Source organism: Aricia agestis, chromosome 13, assembly GCF_905147365.1.
Source record: "Aricia agestis chromosome 13, ilAriAges1.1, whole genome shotgun sequence".
NCBI lineage: Eukaryota > Metazoa > Arthropoda > Insecta > Lepidoptera > Lycaenidae > Aricia > Aricia agestis.
Genome location: NC_056418.1, coordinates 12,539,525 through 12,562,062, shown reverse-complemented (window position 1 = coordinate 12,562,062; position 22,538 = coordinate 12,539,525). Strand labels below are relative to the sequence as shown.

At 34.3% G+C, this 22,538-nt stretch overlaps 1 protein-coding gene across 6 annotated transcripts in view; it reads right to left on the bottom strand.

Moving 5' to 3' along the window:
- LOC121732969 (POU domain, class 6, transcription factor 2) overlaps positions 1-22,538 on the bottom strand; it is a 163,098-nt gene that overhangs the window by 115,474 nt on the left and 25,086 nt on the right. For all 6 annotated transcript variants that reach the window (XM_042123012.1, XM_042123017.1, XM_042123015.1 and 3 more), the window contains one exon: positions 13,138-13,229. In XM_042123012.1, coding sequence (XP_041978946.1) covers positions 13,138-13,229 — 92 coding nt within the window. The remainder of the gene's footprint in view (positions 1-13,137; positions 13,230-22,538) is intronic.

The window sequence follows — 22,538 nt, the reverse complement described above, 5'->3', positions numbered from 1 at the left end:
TTTAGTCGTACTCGGTTTAAACCTACACTTAAACATTGTTTTTCAAATACGATTACGGATATACAGGAAAGCTTTTAAGAAAATGTATTATGCATTAGATGAGTATGTAAAAAGTTCGAAATCCAAGGCATATTTCATATTCAAATTTATAATTAATCTTTTATGTAAATTAACATTAAGATATTACGCACCATACAATTTCTTTTGTTAAGAATGGAGTTAGATAATTACATAATTTCTTTAAATGTATTATAGATGCTACTTGTGATATTATCTTTTCCATTTCTCCGACTGTAATTATTAGAGAATGCGTTTTAAATGGTTTTAATTACATAGAAGGTGCAGAAAAGTTATGCTTGAGGCGGTAAGATACTGAAACTTTGGACCTAGGAATTTTTAAGGATTAAAAACCACAAAATTTCAAATTTTATAAATTTAATATCTGAGAGTATGGCTAGGATATTTGATGAACTTGTATTTGGTAATTTTGACAGCAAAGTTAGCAATCAAAATTACGTTTAAAGGCATTTATAATTCTAACTTAGTTATTTGTTGAAATAAAATGCAAGTTATCATTGTACCTACAGGGCTAGTAAATGTCCTATCTAGTAAAGCTATAACGTTCAAAATTAACGTAAAATACAATAATTTCATAACTTAACTTTTTATAGCCTTAATATTGCAAATTAACACTAAATACATGAATAATAAACAATCAAAAGTAATTTTAATTCAACTTGTGTTAAAAGGATATCACATTAAATTAATTTAACGTTAATTTACTACAAAAATATGCATATCCAAAAAACAAATATGCCTTATCTAAACTCGTATCTTTTCAAACAATTTAACACGAGTAACTAATTATAGTGAACGTAAATCATCGCAAGTCCGAAGTTTCGGTGGTTACAATCAAACTCCTTGTGATTATACCTCAGTCGCCGGCTAATAATCTTAGCCATATTTATGGCTTGGCTAATTATCACAATTTTGATACTTGAATTATTAGCCAATAATTCAACACAAATGATTAGGTTTGCTGTTTGTATTTTCTATTATACGTATTACAAATTAACATATTATTATAGTAATATTATGTTAATGTTTTTGTCATTTATCAGACCCATTAAAATAATAATATTTATTATAAACAAATAAAATGAATATTCTAAAATGTATTTAACAAATAATGATCTTGTTAGCCGTTGCTTTTGTGCTAACCTTGTGTAAAGAAAACCTCTTTATTACAGCACCTTTCCTATAAAGACTTTGTTACAAACCTAACTTCAACTAAATAAAAATCCGTTCAGTAGTTTTTGCATGAATAAGCAACAAATTTTAGTGACCACCTATCCACGTTCGGAGAATATTATGATAAAATAATATACAAGAAATTTCGAACGTGATAATCGAAGTCGATTGGGTATGCTATAATATTATACAGAAAAATCCGCAATCATGTTGACAATCATGGATCATCGCGTGATTTAAAGTGCGACTAAAATCGCCGATGTTTCCAATAAGCTGTCCCGATGAACATTAATACTTTTTATCTCACAATAAGTTGCACGATAGGCCCAACAATCTGACTCCACATCTTCGGCGTTTCGCGTATTTGGGCGATATTTTTAGCTTCGCTTTAATTTCCGCCTACGTGTCACGGGCTCAAAAACTATTGCGCATCGCTCAGACGTTAATACAAAGCAATCTAAATTGGAAAATAGGCAACGCGCAGTGTGTGCTTACCAAAAACGACCATTCCGAATACGACGCGATTAAAAAAAGAAGTCTGATGCCGATCGCGGGGGGGTGCCACCCCAGCGCGCCCCCTTTTTTCGTATTTTTTTCTTTTTTTTCGGGAGGTGGGCGTACGGGTGCATACAGCCAGTACCCACCTTTGTTTCGCATAAACAAATTAATTTCGGCCGCTGTTTTTGATGCCTAATTCCGTTGATCGTAACTCAAATTTCTAACCGCGCCGTTTTTAATTTGCGCGCGGATTTCATTCGAAAGGATTTCAATAACTAGGAATATAATGCTGTTTCATAATTATTGGGTGTATCGCATTGCGGATCTACTATTAACCCATCTATAATGTTTATCTTAGCCCGTAGAACATTCCAGAACCTTCCTCCAAAATACACCAAAGATCACAAAAAAAGATGCGTTTTCAGGTAGTGATGAGTGCGACACGCGTTCATTAAAGGGGGGGGGGGACAATGCATGTTTGTGCTGCTTTTTGCCCATTTTTTTCATTATTTCATTTCATTTCGCCCACCCCCCTGCCCCCTTCTACCCGCGATTGTGCGGAGGCGCTTTTTTTATAATTCGTTACCTTTTTTATCGGGCGGAGGATGGGTGGCGGACGCGGTCCGAACATTTATCAAACGACATTTTTATGCACTATATTTATAAGAACAATGCGTTTTAGACTCGCAAAAGCTTATGGCAATTAACGGTTTATTATAAAGGTCGGTTCCTAATGTTTTTGGGATATATGTAGTAGGAATCAGCGCGAATATTTAGCGGCTATCAAATCAGATTCTTTATCAAAGATACAAAAATATTGATACAAATAAAAATTAATTTTAAATTCTGTTAGCCTCGCTAAACATTTGACTAATATTAGTCTTGAAATATTCGTGAAAGTCCTGGGAAGGTAATAATATTAGGAGAAAATATAATATATAAGAAGTTCTTTTGGTCATCTAGTATACAATTAATAAACAGTATTATATATTTTGTCGTCGTGCCAAAGTATAGTCGTGTTATAAAAACTTTAAGAACTTTATATTTGTGTTAAAAACTAAGAAGTAACTATAGTCTTCCACAATCAAACATCTTAACTAAGAAAAAGACTGAAAGAAACTAATATAAAAATAACAAAATCATAATAATAAACAGAATTAGAGATCAACAAAGACTCTTTCTTATTGCAAACACCCTGTAGCCAATATCCTGTCGTTGTATCGATAATAATCTACAGGGTGCAGCGATAGGTGACGTATACAGGGTGTTCTATTTGTTTCATTGTCATTGTCCTTTGCAACCGTCCATATTGTAATCGGAATACGTTTAGGAGATATAATAGATGTTGCTTTTACTCTTTTTCATTCTACTCGAAGATTGTAATTAATCTTTTATATTCCATTTGATAAATATGTTAACTAGCTTTTATTATAATTTTAACTTGGCAGAAGACATTTTAACTCCTATTTTAGTTCACCCATAGCCATGGAATTTAGAAAACTCCGTTCTTAGTGAAGCATACATCATAAAAAACATACTTAATAATGTGTAAAATTTGAAAAAAGTAAACACGTCTCATTTTTGGACTTAGACACTTTTAAGTAGAGCCCTATGTTTTCAGTTGACATGAGAAAAAATACATGTTCCAACTCTGGCATCCCTAGTGTCGGGCGGCGGCTACTGCTTATCATCAGATGATCTCTCTGTTCGTTTTCAGTTTTTTATATCATAAGAAAAAGTCTATAAGAAACCCCATGTGATTCTTTATTTCGTTTTTGGACCAAAATTGATTAAATAAATCTCGAAGAATGAATAAAAGCAGCGAGCTTCATGGAATAACCATAAAGTACGAGCGGAATAGAGCAACAATCTCGAGCTGTCAAACGTTACCGAAACTGGTTTCATCTGTGTGTTAAAATATGTGTACGTATACACTTACACAAGCATGGTTGAACGTGATTCCTATGAGATTAAATTGTCAACGTGCGGAACGTGCCGACTAGACGTCAATAAAAGAGTGCTGCTCTCATGTATCACACGTCTCTTTTTACCACGCAGTGTTACTAATAGTGACATCTCTCTTGCTCAGGTCTTTGTTTCTCTATTCCGCTAGGTATATTAACTTTATGGGAATAACATACTTATCATTTCAAATGAAGATGTTATAGTGACGATAAATTGAAAGTGAAAAGAGCACAAGAATAGTCAGTACGTGATAGAGCATTTCAATTTAATCGTTCTTTAATATTAATTTTGTTTTAATATTCAATTAATGTAGTTAAAAAGGTGATTAAACTTTTGATTTAAAATGTTTATATTGTGTATAATGTTTAGAATTGTAAGGGCCTGTTTCACCATTTCCTGGTAAGTGACGACTAGGCTATCCACCAATTAACTTGACAGATCAAGTATGGTGAAGTTGTGAATAGCCTATTCGGCACTTTATCAGAAAGTGTTGAAACAGGCCCTAAGATAATTAATTAATTTGCAACTGAAGATGTGAATGGATAAAGTGGGTAAGTAACAATTTGAAAACGTTCGGTTATTTGTATGAATGGATGTTTTTTCTTTTCAATCAACCTTTACCTTTACCTTTGTTTTACCCGACTGAGGCACAAATTTTACTTATTACTAGTCATAACTTAGTTCCAACCTTTTACGTTTCAATAAATAGTTACTTCGTGTTATTCTAATTGACAATTTTATCGCAAGCAATTAGGCATAAATTGAAAGAACACTAATTTATATAGTTCAATAATTAAGAAAAATACCAATTGTCTATTCTCATTCGATTTGAACCGATTATTAATTTTATTGCAATAATAATTGTATAAATATTGCTAGTAATAAGTTATAAGGTCTCTGTTGCATATTCATATATTTTAATGGTTGCTTTTTATCTTATTTATCTGAGATAGAATATCTATTTATACTTCATAATATCTTTAGTACCTATAGATGCAAGTTTACTATTGTAATTATAATTAATCATTATGATTAATTGTTGCATGTATGTATTATAAAAACTGTATCCTTATCTGCTTACTATCTAGTCAAAAGTTTTTTTTGACTGTTTTTTTAATATTTTATTTTTTCTAGATAACAAATACTTAGCACATTTTTAGGGTTCCGTAGTTTAGATATTTTTTTAGATATTTAAACAGAGAATCATAATAATCGTTATGTTTTAGTTATAATAATTTATATTTCTCGAAATCAAAACTTTTAAATGTTAAGTTTAAAATTCTCATGTAATAAACGAACTAATAGTATGTTGGCCATTGCGGTCTAAGATAAGCACATGAAGGCATACAAATCTGAAATAACAGTTGCAGCGGGGGCATGATTGATCCAAGTCGTTTGTCAGGGGCCCAGTGCCCCCGACAGGGCCCCTGTGCCCCTGCCTAATGCCCAATTTCGTTTTAATTACACACACATCATTAACGCGTGCCAACACTTATATTTTAGCCCAATAATTTCGAATTTTTCATGTTAGATAGAGTATGTTGGATGGAAAAAAATATTATTTCTTTTCATGATAAATGAAAATGAAACTGTTTTATTGATCCACCTTGTAGAATTCAAAAATTATTAGTAGTAAAGTTGTCTTTTTTTTAGAAGTATAGCCTGTCTTTTGAATCGTGTCGAAACAGATTTGTGTTTGTTTAAACTCTAAAGCCTCATTCATACCTTCATGTTAATCATTTTTATTCTATTAAAAGTCAAAACTGACCAAGAATGTCCCATGTTATTCATAATTCATCATCATCATCTCACTGCTTGGCAAATGAAGGGTTTCCCATTACCTGTAATGTTACGTTCATATTAAGTTCCTAGTTTTTGTTTTATGATCAACTAGACTTTTGAAATGCTATAGTAGTCTAAAATTTGTCTAATTATATACGTGGGAGAGCCATGCTTCGGCACGAATGAGAAATAATGTCTCACGCGATGAATATAATTATAAAATATAAGTTAAATAAGCATTACATTTGCAGTGGACATTTAATTTATGAATGCATTTAAACCGCATTACAGACACCTTTGCTTTAGGGTTCCGTAATAATTTTTGTAAGGTCCCAGATCTCATACATGTTTTATACTTTCTGTTGGATTGGTGTGCTTGTGTAATTTTCAGATAGTCAATATTTGATAAAAACTAGAAAATTTTAGTTACCTTTAAGTTTTTTTAGTAAATTAATTTACTAAAATAATTTAAAGGTAAATGTGTAAAGCGTAAGTAAGGTGTAAAATATGATTATTTTAAAAAATTGGACTAAGTATATTATAAGTTTTTAATTTTGGGTAATATAGACAAATATTCAATAAAACAAAGATTTGAAACAAAGATATTATAACTCTAAGCAGCTAAAATCCATACTAATATAACAAACGTGGCAGTGTCTGTCTGTCTGTTTGTTACCTCTTTAATATTATGTCCAAACCGCTGAGCCGATTTCGCTTAAATTTGGCTTGGAGATACTTTGAGTCCCAGGAAAGGACATAGGATACTTTTCATACCAAAAAAACCTATTCCTTCGCGATAAGCGAATGTTGGTGCAACGGAGTTGGGGACGTCACCTAACAAGTATAGGTATATCTTATTATTAAAAACGCCTCCGTGGTCTTATAGTGGTATAGAGCGCGGCTCTTAACTCGGAGGTCGTGGGTTCGATTCCCGCGTTGGAAACATGCTATTTCCAAGTTTGGTTAGGACAATGCAGGCTGATCACCTTGTCAGACAAAGTAAGATGATCCATGCGTCGGATGGGCATGTAAAAAAGTCGGTCCTGCGCCTGATCTCTCGCCGGTCGTGTCGGTCTTCCGTCCCACTGGGTTATGAGAGTAAAGGAATAGAGAGTGCTCTTGTGTACTGCGCACACCCTTGGGCACTATAAAATTACTCCTGCGTAGCTGGCCTGGTTTCAATGAAACCGGCCACCGTCACCGAAACCGGTGTGGGAGCCATTATTATTATTATTATAGGTATATCATATTATTTTATTTCTTAGCCCTCCGTCCTCCACCTAAATAAAACTCTACAATGAATACTACGGAACCCCGCAACATTTGGCCACTCTCGACCAATATAAGTTTGTGAATTACAAGGTGGCCAGCGTAAAAAATGATATCTCCCCCCGGCCACCCACTTTAATTATCATTTTTTGCACTTTTTACTGCTAATAAATTTAAGGACATGGCGGTAATGTTGTTGCCAGGATCAGCTAGTTATAGGTTTTTTGCACTTAATACAATTATGTTGTTAAATCTAGTTACTTTTTATGAAAAAGTTTTTTGGTGTTTTGCCATAGTATAGTGGATTTAATTCATAAAATGCAGAAAGGTAAGTGCGCCAATATGAAACGATACGTGATTTTGCGGTGCACATACAAAATAATGTCAAATAGATGTTGAAAGAGTATGAATTTTCTTATATATAAAAATGGATTTTCAAATGTGTTAGTCGCGCTAAAACTCGAAAACGGCTGAACGGATTGGGCTGATTTTAGTCTTAAAATATTCGTAGAGGTCCAGGGAAGGTTTTAAAGTGACACGAGGAATTTATAAAAAGTTACTCTTTAAGAGCTGCTTTTTTAACCCCCGACAAAAAGAGGGGTGTTATAAGTTTGACGTGTCTGTCTGTCTGTTTGTCTGTGTGTGTATCTGTCCGTGGCATCGTAGCATCCAAACGGGTGGACCGATTTTGATATAGTTTTTGTCAATTAACTTTATATAGTACACTGCTTATTAAAGACTCGCTCCGTCTCGTTTCTGTATATGTTTACTGATCCTAAGATTTTATTTACAAATCTTTAATTAGAGGTATCATTCGCTAAAGTCGGTTGAGTGGTTTTGGGCGGTAATATGGCAAAAATAAAGGAGTGGGGAACACATAGAATGGGAAGGAGATAGACAATTTTAAGGGAGAATGTACAGTTCTCGGTATTCCTTATTTACGCGAACGGAACCGCGCGGAAAGTATTGGCTCTAGATCAGCAGTGCTCAAACTTTTTTAGAGGCGCCGCAGAACCCTTTTCAAAGGCGAAATTTCTAACGGACCCCCAAAAAAAGAATGTTTTGTGTTTGGATACTTTGCCTCCATGCTGGTATCTAATGACATTTATTATCTAAAAACAACTTGTGTATCGTTCTCGAAGCCCCTACTAGGTTTTTGCGGATCCCCAGGGCTCTGCGTAGCACTCTTTGAGAATTACTGCTCTAGACGTATCACAATTTATACTATGCTGTACTCGGCGAAACATGGCGATAACGGTCATTGACTCCCTGTCAAAAACTTGTCATTTTCTATATAAAGCCACGATTGATAACATCTGACACTTCTTCACTTCTGACACTTCTGACATCGCGGTTTATATAGAAAATGACAAGTTTTTGACAGGGAGCCAATGACCGCTACCGCCGTGTTTCGCCGAGTACAGTATAGATCGCCAAAGTATTTTTGACTATAAGTGAGTAAAACGTCCTAACACGAATCAATCAATCAATGCAAACTTAAATCTTTTCAACTAATTGTAAACAAAAATAGTTAACCTCGCGTGTAACTTCAATTCGGTGATGAATTTTCACCCTTATATTCACAATCATAAGGATGAAATCTCACAACTGTATTCCATGTACCTGCAGGTAATTTTGTAACTTACGATTGGAGTATTAAGGTGCAATTTGCTTTGTAAATGTTGCTAAGTTAAAAATCCTTGCATCTTGTTTTGCTTTGAACTTGGCTTGTTTAGTTGATATCGCTTGTAATTTGGAACATTACCTTTTTAATGTACCCACACCCATATTTTTTTTATAATTGTCCGTTTTTATGGTTCCGTAGTTGAAGGAAACGAAAGAGTTCTAATAAATCTTTGCTGTCTGTCTGTCTTTTACCAGGCTGTATCTCAAGAACTGCGCGATAGCTAGATTAGTAAAAATTTTCCACCAATTATTTTTGTTGAAACTAAAACAGCATAAACTAATAACAAAGTAAATTAGGAGAGCCTATTGCTGGTATAAATATGTCCAATAATTTTTAAGAGCTATCTTACAACGTAAACATAAACATTTTATTCGATTTTATAGACTTATTTTGGTGTTGCCATAAGTGGCAGTGGCCTAATGAAATTTGTTAAAAATAGACCACGTTAAAACGTGATTCACTTAATTTGTTTCATGTTAAAATTCGACAGCTTTTTCAGTTAAATTTGATACTAGACCATAACATTATTAATTTCGAAATTCACGTAGAAATACTTAAGCCTTTAAGCCCTTGAAAACAGCATGAATAAAGTAAAATTCGTTATGACATCGGTTTTTAGAATCGCATAATCGGAGCTCGCATTTGAAAAGGTATCGATACAAATTGATAGAATGTAAAAATCTAGGCGGGTAATGAAAAAACTACGCAGTCAATACGTGATGAGAGGCAATTTTACTGCACTTGTAGACAGCGCATAGTTCGGGCGGGCGCCGGCCGTGTGGGGGCTACCCGATTCCCCAAAAAAAGAAAAGAAAAAAATAAACATGGCCGCGCCTCCGCGCGCGGGAAAAAATGCAGATATAATGCCGGTAATAATAATAATAATAGCCGATCGGCGCGCAGCCCGCCTCCACCCAATTTTCATTCAAATGTGCTCCTTTTTTTGGACTTTTTTCTCGATATTTTTTGGGATTTCCATTACTAAAGCGAATCGAGTAGCCCTTCTGTAAACTATCTCGATACGTGCACCAGTATAATAAACTACTCGTGCACTGTGTTTATATTTTTTAATTGCAATTAACAGTATACGGCGTGCAGACATCACAAAATTGTGTAATTAATCATTTCACGAGCTACTGTAATACAAAGAAACAAAGAAATAATCTACTACAGAAAAGAAAAACCACAAACCACTCCTAAAGAAAAGAAAAGATATAGAGAGATATCTTACAAGAATATGCATTGTCAATAAACCGGAGTAACCTTGACTAACCCATTCAGAAAAGGAAAAAGTTCTTGCGTGAGTGGAGTAGGGCGCTTCTTGCCCGGGATTCTAACGGCTATTTCACTCGGAAACACGTGGAGTCGAATACTTTTTCTTTTTTATTCATTTTCTTTGTCACTTTATGTGTTTCTGTAGAAATATAGCGACCCACTTTTAAAGTAAGAGCTCGAGTATGTCTTAAATATATTTAAAGTTAGTAATTTAAGTTTTTTAATTCTACTTATCAGATTTAACTAATAGAAAAGACATTTGTACTGACGTAAAGCTAGATCAGGATAAGTTTGTCAGTTTGATCTATCTCTGGTTTTGCCCTACTAGAGATAGGAATAGATCACATTAGACATTAGAGACATATATTTCATGTCAATTCAATGTTAGCTGCGATCGGTTGTATGTCAAACCAGAGATAGATTGAATATTGGGAACGGCCGTAAGGAGTCAAGATAATATTATGATTTTTAAACTATCTTACGATTTTGATCACGAGTGCTCCAAACACCTCAGAACCTCTGATCTCTCATTTCTTTCAGTCTGCATCATTCATTAATAAGACACCTACAATAATTAACATTACGCTTTTCCTTTTTCCACTTCTCGTTTGACACTCCATCACTCATGGAAATTCCATTTTCCGCCGGGGGGAGGCGGGGGGAGGGGTGCATCGCGCAATGGACATGGCGGTTTTTGGGGTGAAAAAGGGGGTGGACGAAAAAAAGATTGTTAAAAAGGCTGGCCCCCGCGACGCACACACGCGGCCGTGCGGGGAAAAAACTCACTAATCGATACTATAGATTTTGCAAGTAGGTTGCGCGAAGCCGTCAAATTACCTTCGCACCTAAGTTGGCGTTACTTTGAAACGGTTTGAAAGGCTTGTTTTTGATAGTTCTTAAAATTTTTGTTATCGTTTCACATATTGATTTAATCCTGTTGAATTATATTTTATTGGCTTCTACTTAATAATTAACGATTTATCGACGTAAGTATGGAGTTAACAAGAGTTCAATTCGAAATCTTAAGAAATTAAACTCTTTACGGCTGGGTAACAGAAATGCCACTTATTGCTCGGGACATATTTCTAGTTTTTATCTAAGCTATGCACCTAATATTTATCTAATTAGATAGAGATACAATATACTTAGATCTAGTTAGTCACACAGAATGTACCAGTCTAAGGCTGCGTTTCCATCACAGACGTGTTGCGAGGAATGTGTTTTTGAGAACCAATAGAATCGCTTCATTGACGTGAGCTTGTCATGACATCGCTCAGCGCGGCGATGCTGTTGGATCTTAAAAACACATTCCTCGCAACACATCTCTGGTGGAAACGCAGCCTAAGACTGCATATTTGAAGAATAAAGCTACTGGTTAGTGGTTTGTAAGTCTAACTACTAAACTAAAACTTTGCAAAGCATGAAGCGTAAATAAATTATGTATCTCTGAATAAAAGGAAAGTCTCTTAATAATAATAATTTATTACCCACCACAATAATACAATATAATATATTTGTTTTATTAATGTAACCTTGTTTTAATATTATTAAAACAAGGTTACATTAATTTTAGAAATTCATGCAAAATTAATGTCAAAATAAACTTAATTTAAACACAATATTTAGTCTTATCTAACCGTAGCACTTTGTAAGATCCTACTATCCTTCCTACTAATATTATATAGGCGAAAGTTTGTTTGGATGTATGGATGTATGGATGTGTGGATGTATGGATGTTTGTTACTCTTTCACGCAAAAACTACTGAACGGATTTTAATGAAACTTTACAACAATATAGCTTATACATCAGAATAACACATAGGCTACAATTTTAACCGACTTTCAAAATGGGGGAGGTGTTATGTTCGTTTCCTTATGTTCAACGATTACTCCGCCATTTGTTAACCGATTTTCAAAACTTCCTTTTGGTATATGGGGTATCATCCCAATTTGGTATTATATTCACAAAAGTAGTTATCTGATGAAGGATGCATAAGTAATCGAGGGAACTCCTCAAAATTTATATGGAAACATGTGGTGACTTCGGTTTCGTGAGAAGTATTCTAAGCATATGCTACCAACAAATAAGATTTTGCACCGAGGTATACCTGGTATACCGTGGTTCGGAAGGTGCTGAGAGAACTCCTGATTCTTTATAGATACAAGTTTGGGAGTTTAAGCGTTGTTTTAAGAACGGAAAGCATATGCTACTATGCAAATTACATTCATCACCATCATATCATCATCATCATCATCATCATCATCATCATCATCATCACTACCATAATATTATACCATACATCGTACCATGGTTATGACTTATGAGCCTATAATGACCCTGTTATTGGTACTTTTCATAGTCTGTTAGATCGAGACTCGTTTTTGAGTTTGTGAAGCGATAATTGAAAAAAATCTACACTTAATATTATAAACCTGAAGAGTATGTTTGCTTAAATGCGCTAATCTCAGGAACTACTGGTCCGATTTAAAAACTTACTTCAGTGTTATAGCTAGCTAATTTATCGAGTAAGACTATACAGGGTGTAACAAAAATAAGTGATAATACTTTAGGGTGTGTACGTGTTCCTTGTAAAGAGTTCACTGTGAAAGTAGCAGCGCTGAAAGACCAAATTTTTTTTTTCACTTTTGTATGGGGAAACTCGTGACGCTCGGGCCCTTGCCCATACAAAAGTGAAAAAAAAAAATTGGTCTTTCAGCGCTGCTACTTTCACAGTGAACTCTCTACAAGGAACACGTACACACCCTAAAGTATTATCACTTATTTTTGTTACACACTGTATATTATCACGCTAAGACTTATACGACTGAAGAAACTCAGGAAAATGTGGGAAAAACGGGGGAAATATTAGAAATTACGTACTACTGGAGCAATTTTTATGGCAATATTTGGCACAGATATAGAGTAAACCAAGTGAAGGGTAGGGACATAAGAGCTATTTTTATGGGAAAATGTACGGTTTCCGTAATATTTCTAATTTACGCGGGCGAAACGAAGGGCGCAGAATTTCGGCTGGCGGAAATTCTGCTGCATTCAGTTTCATACAAAAGTCCTGTTCGATTCACACGAGCGTAATTTTGTGAGTCATGTTTTGAATGAAAAGATATTTACGCGACCGAAATTCTGCGACTCAACTCGCAAATTACGCTCGTTTGGCTTCACCCTACGTTGACATAAAAGTGTGTATAAATAACTGAATAAAATTATTTCTACTCCTAAGAAAAAACTAAGAACACTATCAGTGAAAAAATAAAGAAAAAAATGTAATTAAAAGTAAGAAAACACTTGAAGACATAAAGAAAAGACTTAAGTGTGTATAAATAGGTTAGGGGCGCGCGGGCTAAGCAGTGGCGGATACAATGTGTTCTCAGAGGCGGGTTAAGTGTCTCACCTCATTCTTGAGGTTTATGGGCTCTTGCTGCGGCCGGGGGCTGGGCCGCCCATCAGCGCCCTCCTGCATATCAGCCTCGCATCCCGACTCGTCTGGAACAACATTTTTATATTATTAGTTGAAATTGTTTGCTCAGTTAGAAAAATATATAAAATATATATTTTTTAACATAACACATGTTTTTACATTATTATAAGTTTAGGTTGTTGGCTAAAATATTTGTATTTTATGTCATATTCAAGTAATTGGAAACAAAACATTAAAATGTGATATGAATTTAAATAGCAATTTTTCAAGGATGTTTCAACTTGAAGATCTAATGATTGCTTAAACTGAAATGCAGATTAAAACATTTTCTTCATACATTTTTGACAAACTCTTAAACTAATAATATTAATTAAATCTCTTATTGTGGTGCCGTCCGTGCGATAGGAAAAATTAATTTATTAGTATCATAATATGATTTTTGTCTCTTTTTTTAAACATACCTACTCGTATAATTAATTAAATTTAAGAAAGTAACCTGTCACTTGCAAGTACTTAAGTAATTATTTTTCTTTAAATTACATTTTTTACAAGACCATTAAATTCAATTATATATTATATTAATTAAACAAAACATTTAAAAATTGTTCCTATAAAGATCACCAACTTTGGTAAAGCAAACTTTACAATTTCAGAGTTGATTTGAATTAGGTGCTCAACATATTTATTATTATTATTATCGGCCTACAGTGTCCCACTGCTGGGCAAAGGCCTCCCCTCTTTCTTTCCAAAGTTCATGATTCTGTGATGTTGCTGGCCTCTCTTTATCAAACGCATCTAGTTCGTCGCGCCACCTTTTCTTGGGTCGGTCAACATGTTTAGGATTATAAAAAAAATATTAAAGTAACAAAAGCATCATGGTTCTTGTCCTATTTCATTTAACTATACGTTTTAGGAGAGAATCTAATTTTACCGAAGGCCAATCTTAGTCATTAATATTGATTACTTTTGATAATAAAAATATTGGAATATCTATCAATTTTTAATTCTATGGTAAAATAAAAGTATTTTTACTCTACGAATAATAAATTTATTAGTCATAGTTTTTACTGCCAAAAATAGTTGGTATGTAGTACTTTCGTAGTACGGCGCTACGCCGTAGCACTTCTACGCGATTTCGTATTTTTCTATTTTTATTTTACCGACTAAAAATAGAAGAATTTTATTGTTTTAATGTTGTTGTTATTAGATGCGTATTTAACCTGTAAATCTTAAAATACAATATAACATTTGAAATTTACGTACTGTTTAACAATTATATCTTATATCTTTAAACGAGCAATTCTTGTATAAATATATACTTAATATATATATATATATATATATATATATATATATATATATATATATATATATATATATATATATATATATATATATATATATATATATATATATATATCGGCTCCTACGATTTTTATGAAATTTTGTATATAGGGGGTTTCGGGGGCAATAAATCGATCTAGCTAGGAATTATTTTTAGAAAATGTCATTTTATCCGTGTTTTATCGAATACCGAGCGAAGCTCGGTCAAATAGCTAGTTATTAAGCCGACTTGTAAATAATACAAAAAATTACTAACACTTATCACACATCTGACATACAATACTTAATCAACAAGCAAATATTAAATCAATCCATATTAATTTCTAAATCGGAAAAACGAATAGAAAATTAAGCGTCGGAAAAACGTGTGGAAATGTTTTTATTTTCTTGTGAAATTGAAGAGCGGGTGCAGGAGCGTTTGAGTCCGCGTTTGGATGGGGAAGAAAGCTAATCTGACAACCCTGAGAGGAATAGGGTTGACAAAATTTATATAATTAATTTTTTGCGAAGAAATAGATATAATTATATTTATAATGTTAAAATAACGCGTTACTAGTTTTGTCACGTGGCTTCATCCACATAGATCTTTGAAGATTAGGAAAAGAAAGAATTTCTTATCCTTTCTTTTCCCTATTTTGCCCTCGTGTAATAAAGGGGTGTAATTTTGAATAATCATTTCTTAATGGTTAGTTACGTAAATATGTTGGCATTATTGAGATTCATTTTTTCATTGTTTTTTTATGAAAAATTATCCTCAGATAATACGTCAATATTTTTAATACCTCGAATATAAGTGTACAAAGTTTCATGATAATCGGTCGAGTGGCTTTCGCGTGAAGACGTAACACACAATATTTTAATCACATTAAGTTTAGAATACAATACAAATAAACAAACTTTAGTATTGTTATATAATTCTATAGATTGTTAAACAATAAGATTCCCAAACCACCACCAAAACTTTCCCAAATCCACAGTAAAAGTTAACCCGCAAACGGGCGCGGCTCACACAAAAAAAGCGAGGGGTAAGACGGGCCTGACCGACCCCAACACGTAGGTCAGGGAGGATATTACCTTTGACACTTGTTTGTGTTACTTCTGACTGAGTGAGCTCTGTAACTTTAGTACGCGTGTCCTTTTATGGGAGTTTTGGGTCTTAAGAATATTAACTTAGTTATGATACTTTTTAGACGAATGCGAAAATGTATCCGTCAGTCGAATTATCTGTCACTCTGTGTGTTTTTGTGTTTGATAATAATATTTAATAATTTATTTTAAAGAAGATATTACCCACACCCGCGCCTAAATTCGTTAATCCGTACATTTTTCCGCGATGAAACTTTTCCAATTTTCTACTCCTGGGCCCAAAGTAAATAATTTTAAGGTTAGTAAAACAAAAATACATCATTTCGCATTCATAACATTTGCATGGATTTTTATTTTAGCAGCAGGTCTTATATTTATTATACACGTATTATCTAGACGTTTATATTATGTTTAAGCTGACATTAGATACTTTTAATAAAAAGATAATAAGTATATTTATTGAACGATTCATATAGTAACAGCAAACTTGCCTTGTAAGCTGATTATTGACTAATTACACAAGTAAACTGTTTATTCTGTTGCGTGAACATAAAGCATTATTTGTTTAAATAATGGTAATTTAATATAATGTGGATAATATTTTCTTATAGAATATGACGCCATTCTTTAGAAATGCTAATACATATTATGTTTTATTTAATAAATTTACTAGCTATTGACCGAGCTTTGCTCGGTATTCGATAAAACATGAATAAAATGAAATTTGCTAAAAATGATTCCTAGCTAGATCGATTTATCGCCCCCGAAACCCCCTACATACTAAATTTCATGAAAATCGTTGGAGCCGATTCCGAGATTCCATTTATAAATATTTAAGAATTGCTCGTTTAAAGATATATTTATAGTATACTTTATAACATAATATATTGTTTCTCGCTTAAAGGTATTGAATATGTTCCATAAGGAGCACTTTTACGATGTTTGGCGTAAATATTGAGTAGATCACAGAATGGGTCGACACAGGCTCTTTTTTGGAACTTTGAGATTTCTTTGTAAGCGTAAAAGTTTTGGGCAAAAAATTCTACGACAGTATGAACTTTGAAAATAATTTTAAATTTGCTATTGTATCGAATCTATTAAAAAATGTACGTATGAACTGATTCTTATTGGAATAGTAGATTCATATTTCATCAAGTCGAGTTAGTTTCATATTAGAACCCATAATAGTTGGGCTATGATTAGATCCATAACCAGCTGATGATTCAACGACAGAATTCCGTTGAAATAGCTCCTCCAATATTTCGAGGCGTTGGGATTAAAGATCTATATTCTAATACCCTAACCTATTGTCCTATAAACAACACTAACGAAACAAACATAGTCTTTCCGGCCGCGCCATGGGATTTTCGCCCCTCCGGCCCTCTCGGACTAAGACACCGAAGATCATTGTTCCGCAAATAGCCGGCCGGCCTAAGCAATGCTGGCTGATGCCAAAACGTAGCAGCCGTCGAATATGATTGCTCCTAATGCGCCGGGCGACGGGGGGGCAGGCGGGGGGTGAAAGGGGGCTGCCCCCCTGCGAGGTTACTGCGTCGCGCCGTGTTCTGACCGAGCAGTAAGTCTGGCTTAATCCTATCGGAAACGCGGCCCCCATTGAAGAGATGCACGCAGATCGCACGACGCGTCTTACGATATCGAGATTAGATCGACCAAAAAAAGTTAGAAATGTACCTCTTTTTACTTCCAAAAAGGTGGAGGTTCTATATTCGGCTGTGGATACATTTTTTTAAAGTTGATTAACAAGTTTATCTCCTTTTATAAATTGATCAAACAGCCTCCCACATATTTTTTCTTAATACCAAAATAATATATTTTATGTTAAGCATATTTATTACTCCACAGAATTGAAAATAAAACGCTCCAATTCACTTAAAGATCAGTGCCGCAAACAAGTTTTTGATCCAAAATAAAGCGATCATGAGAAAATTTCACACCTCGTTTACGACGGTTTAAATTCATTTGTTAATTCAATATTAAGTTGCATTAACGTCAAAATAACTTTCTTTCGTCCATATTTAGTCAGATTACATAACTATGAGAATGTTATTGATTGAAAGGTTCCCACGAAAAGAGTTAATATGGAGGACAATATTTATAATTTATTAAAGTAGAGCGTGGTACCTTAACACTTTCGATATTATGAGAATAAATAAAATTGGGAAATAAAATTGTAATCAGTGAATTTTATACGTGGAAGAGCCATGCTTCGGCACGAATGGGCCGGCTCGACCGGAGAAATACCACGTTCTCACAGAAAACCGGCGTGAAACAGCGCTTGCGCTGTGTTTCGCCGAGTGAGTGAGTTTACCGGAGGCCCAATCCCCTACCCTATTCCCTACCCTCCTCTATTCCCTTCCCATCCCTACCCTTCCCTATTCCCTCTTAAAAGGCCGGCAACGCACCTGCAGCTCTTCTGATGCTGTGAGTGTCTATGGGCGACGGAAGTTGCTTTCCATCAGGTGACCCGTTTGCTCGTTTGCCCCCTTATCTCATAAAAAAAAAACAAAAAAAAAGAGTCAATTAATATTTTTTGATATTATTTTTCATAACATAAGCTAGTTTAAATACTGTCAGAGATAAAAGTTTAGATTTTTCTTAAAACCTTAGGTTTAAATAGCTCAAAGTTATAAATATAATAGCTCCCACACCAGTTTCGGTGACGGTGGCCGGTTTCGTTGAAACCAGGCCCGTTACGCAGGACCAATTTTATAGTGCCCAAATGTGTGCGCAGTACACAAGAGCACTTTCTATTCCTTTTATATCTCATAACCCAGTGGGATGGAAGACCGACACGACTGGCGAGAGATCAGGCGCAGGACCGACTTTTTACATGCCCATCCGACGCATCGATCATCTTACTTGTCAGACAATCAGGTGATCAGCCTGCATTGTCCTAACCAAACTTGGAAATAACATGTTTCCAACGCGGGAATCGAACCCACAACCTCCGAGTCAAGAGCCACACTCTTAACCACTGGACCACGGAGGCGTTCAATGGTTTCAAAGTATAGGATGATTTAGCTAGACATAAAACAACTAGTATAAACCTTTTTTGACCACTAAATAAATTATTATAAAAAAAGGTCCACAAAAGAGTGTTCCTATGAATTTTTTACTACTTTACATTTTTTTTACACTCAATAATATATATTATTTGATTACAATTATATACTGCACAGTAGGCGCACACACTCATAAATAATGCATGTACTGATAAAGTGGGCCTAAATCTTTGACTTGCCACAGGCTGGTTATTGGACCGTGCATAGATGCAAAAGCCGAGACTTATCCCGCCCTCCACACACCTTGTGCACCCTGCATCTAGGGGGGTCACCACCCGGTGGAGGGGGGAGGGGGACATTACAAATTAATAGCACAAAGACCGGCCGCAGATCGCCACTGCGAAAATTTACAGGCCCCAGACACTTACATAGTGTGAGTACATTATGTATTAAGGCTAAATTTTGGCACCGTTCGATAAGGACAAGAGTTTATAAAGTACAACGTAACCTGGTAAATAAAGTGAAAAGGCAAATATGGGTCAAATAAAAAAGTTCATGCATAATTTTTTAATTAAAAAAATGTATTAGTTAAATAGGAGATCGAGCTTTTCTCCAAGTTACAATGTCAAAAAAAAAATACAGGGTTTCCTAGAGGCGAGTGCTAGATTAATTTTTCTTCGCCTTAAGTGCGTACATAATATAAAACGCTGCTGCAATTGCTGAAAAATCAATACTTAATAGATATAAAATATAGTTTTATATAATCTTCAAAGTAAATGATAAGTTACTCTGATCTTAATTATTTTCTATTTGTCTATCAATATCTATAATATTGTTATTACTTTTTGGAATTGTTAAGAATTAAGTAGTTAAGGCTTGTTAAGGGTAAAAATTGTTGTATAAATGTGGAGCAGTATGAAGGATTATCTACACTGATCCAATTTCCAGGGGACAGCTGTTTAGACCACTGCCCCTGTTTCAAGTTAATTTGGAACTTATAAGAAGGGAATAGAGTCTATAACCAGTTAACTTGCATTGCTCTTTTACAATGATTTTGCTCTACTAACAGCAAACTTTCACAAGCATTCTTCTTACAAGTAGATTTTGTCTACGTCAAAGGATGATCTTATATATAAAATTCTCGTGTCACAATGTTAGGCCGCGTAATCCTCCGAAACAGCTTTACTGATTTTAACCAAATTTTATATGCATATTCAGTGGGTCTGAGAATCGGCTACTGGGTACTTTTTATATTGATTACTTAGTGCATTTGTTGAATAAATATTAGTAAATTATTACAACTCGAGACTGACGGCGACCATTGTTTGTGCGACGGGATAGCGATTGACGTTGTCATGGTGACATACTTATTTAGTCACTTTAATAAAATAATACGGGCGAAATACTTTATATGGCAAAGAAACGTTTGCCGGGACAGCTAGCATATTTTATACTTCAATTGTCAAAATTGTCCCAAACAATTTGATCACGCTTTTTCCCCGAGGATGCCACAGTATCTATATGCGTCTATAGCTGCTCTACTATTACAGAGAAGTCATCGGACGTTCCCTTAATTGTATACTTTATTCTGATCAGGCGAATAATATCGGGAGTTTTAACGAACGCTACAAAAGTAAGCGGACAAATTGCTTCTAAAACAACAAAAGCCGACCGGAAAAATTCACAATCGCACCGAATCATTAATCTCAGAAACAAATGGAAATCGTCCGACATCTGCTGTGCCGCTCGAAAAAATGGCCGCCAGTCGACAGTTGTCACGTTATTCTCCACGGGATTAATTAGAAATGCGATTAAAAGCAAACAAAACAGGGAATGGTGAACTTAAATTAATGAAAAATTACCACCCTCCGCGAGCACTCGTCAACTCTTTTTTACGGGGTCGCTCCCGCGCATTAAGCGGCTTTCATTTGAATTCGAAATTAGAATTACGCGCGCTTTATAATTATTGTTTTTTTTTTCGGCGAACGACCGGCGATGTCTAATTTCGAAAGCGGCTAATTATAGAGGATCCTTAATTATGTAGTGAGCGATAATTTTATTACTACACTTAAAATTTAAGTCCTTCGGGACGCGTCGACGCAAATTGAAAGACTGGATTTTTAATTTCGTCTTAAGCGGTAGAATTTCTTCTTAAAATATAATTACAACGATTTATTTTTTGATTACCCTAAGCAGGTTTAAAAAAAGTTAAAACTTTAAATTTTTGTCTGTGGATAAATGATAAATTTTTCGTTTTTATAGATAATTCTACCTTGTTTAGGGCAATATGCATACACCTACAGTTTACAAAATGAAGATGTAATATAGTCGGGAACATCGAGTATGGGCAAATGCAAAACAGAAATGAATCCAAGCAAGAACACATCAATATGGTAACAAGACTGGCTCTATGAATATTGCTCTTCCAATAATACTGTCTATCTACAGCTACGAAGAAACTTTTCACTAAGGAAATGGTATAAACTTTATCACTTTGTTTTCGATAAAAATAAATAAAAGGAGTATGTTTTAAAATGTATGGAGTCTGATCCAAATTTCCACCACTAACGAGACTTTTAGGTGTAGTAGAATCATTATAACCAGACCGCAATCAAAAATACCCTGTCAGTGAAAAGTTATGGCTGAATGAAAAGTCATGTTATTTTACCATTTTGTATAAAAAATATTGTAGATGTACGTAATAAAAATGTATTGAGTTTGGTGCAAATGTCCACAACCAATAACACTTACGTAATGGTCTGCTAAATACGGAATCATATTTTTAACAAGACTGCAACCAAAAATATCCTGTAAGTAAAAAGTTATGATGGAATGAAAAAGTTTTCTACTATTTTATTACATAAAAGTGTAACTAATATGACCCATTGCACTTTTTAACTACTCAATCTACGTTATGTCATGCCGCTTGACATTTCCTATTTAGGTTTTCACTGAAATAGATGAATATAAATATCAATATTTTCACTCAAAAAATATTTTTTATAAATATAATATAAGTGTTTAGTGACAGCTCATTTTTAATAATGATAGTTAATCTATATTTAATGGACAATAAGTCAATATGGGTCTCGTATTAGTGGTGGAAATTTGGACCACTTTACTTCATTTTCCTTTCATTTAATACTTTAATGTATGCGTAATATTTAAAAAATATCTTATATATTATAATTTTTATAGCTGTAAAATTACCAACAGAAATTCAAGAACGCACAAAACGAAACGACCAATTATTTTGCAAAACAAAATTTGCCAATGCTAAAATGACAACACAAAAATCCACGTCGCAATAACGTTTATGTTGAATCAATCGTAATACAATGACGAAAATTGCAATAGTTGTTTGCTTTTTCAAATGTAAAGCCGAAACGTTTCGGCCGGAATGTCTAAAATGTGCAAATCGAATAACGAAAATTAAACGGTACGTAATGTTGGCATTACGGCTGAAACCTTTGCGTGTTAAAAATGTAAATAAAAAAAAACACGCATGACTTTGCCGCGCGATTTAATTTTAGAACAATGGTGTTCGAAAATAATAAGTGATCGGGACACCCGCGGAAGGGCAATGATGAGTGCTTTTGTGCGCGGAGGGCGTGGAGAGCACTCGACGTACGCGCCTCGAGAAATCCAGAGTTTTTGTGTTTAAGTTGATTTTATAACTACGGTATAAACGCAGGTATGTTTAACATTATCATACAAGCTACTTGAGATAAATATATTGTATGAGTGACAAGTTTCTGCCATTCTGGAAATTCTGTACATTAGAACCTTTAACTTTTATCCAATCGAACTGAAATTTTATATAGCTAATTTTTAAATGAAAAAAAAACATGTTAATTGCATTAATTCCTAGGAAAACTTAAGGTCCTTGCATCTATTATTATTCTAAGGTAACGCTAAGTA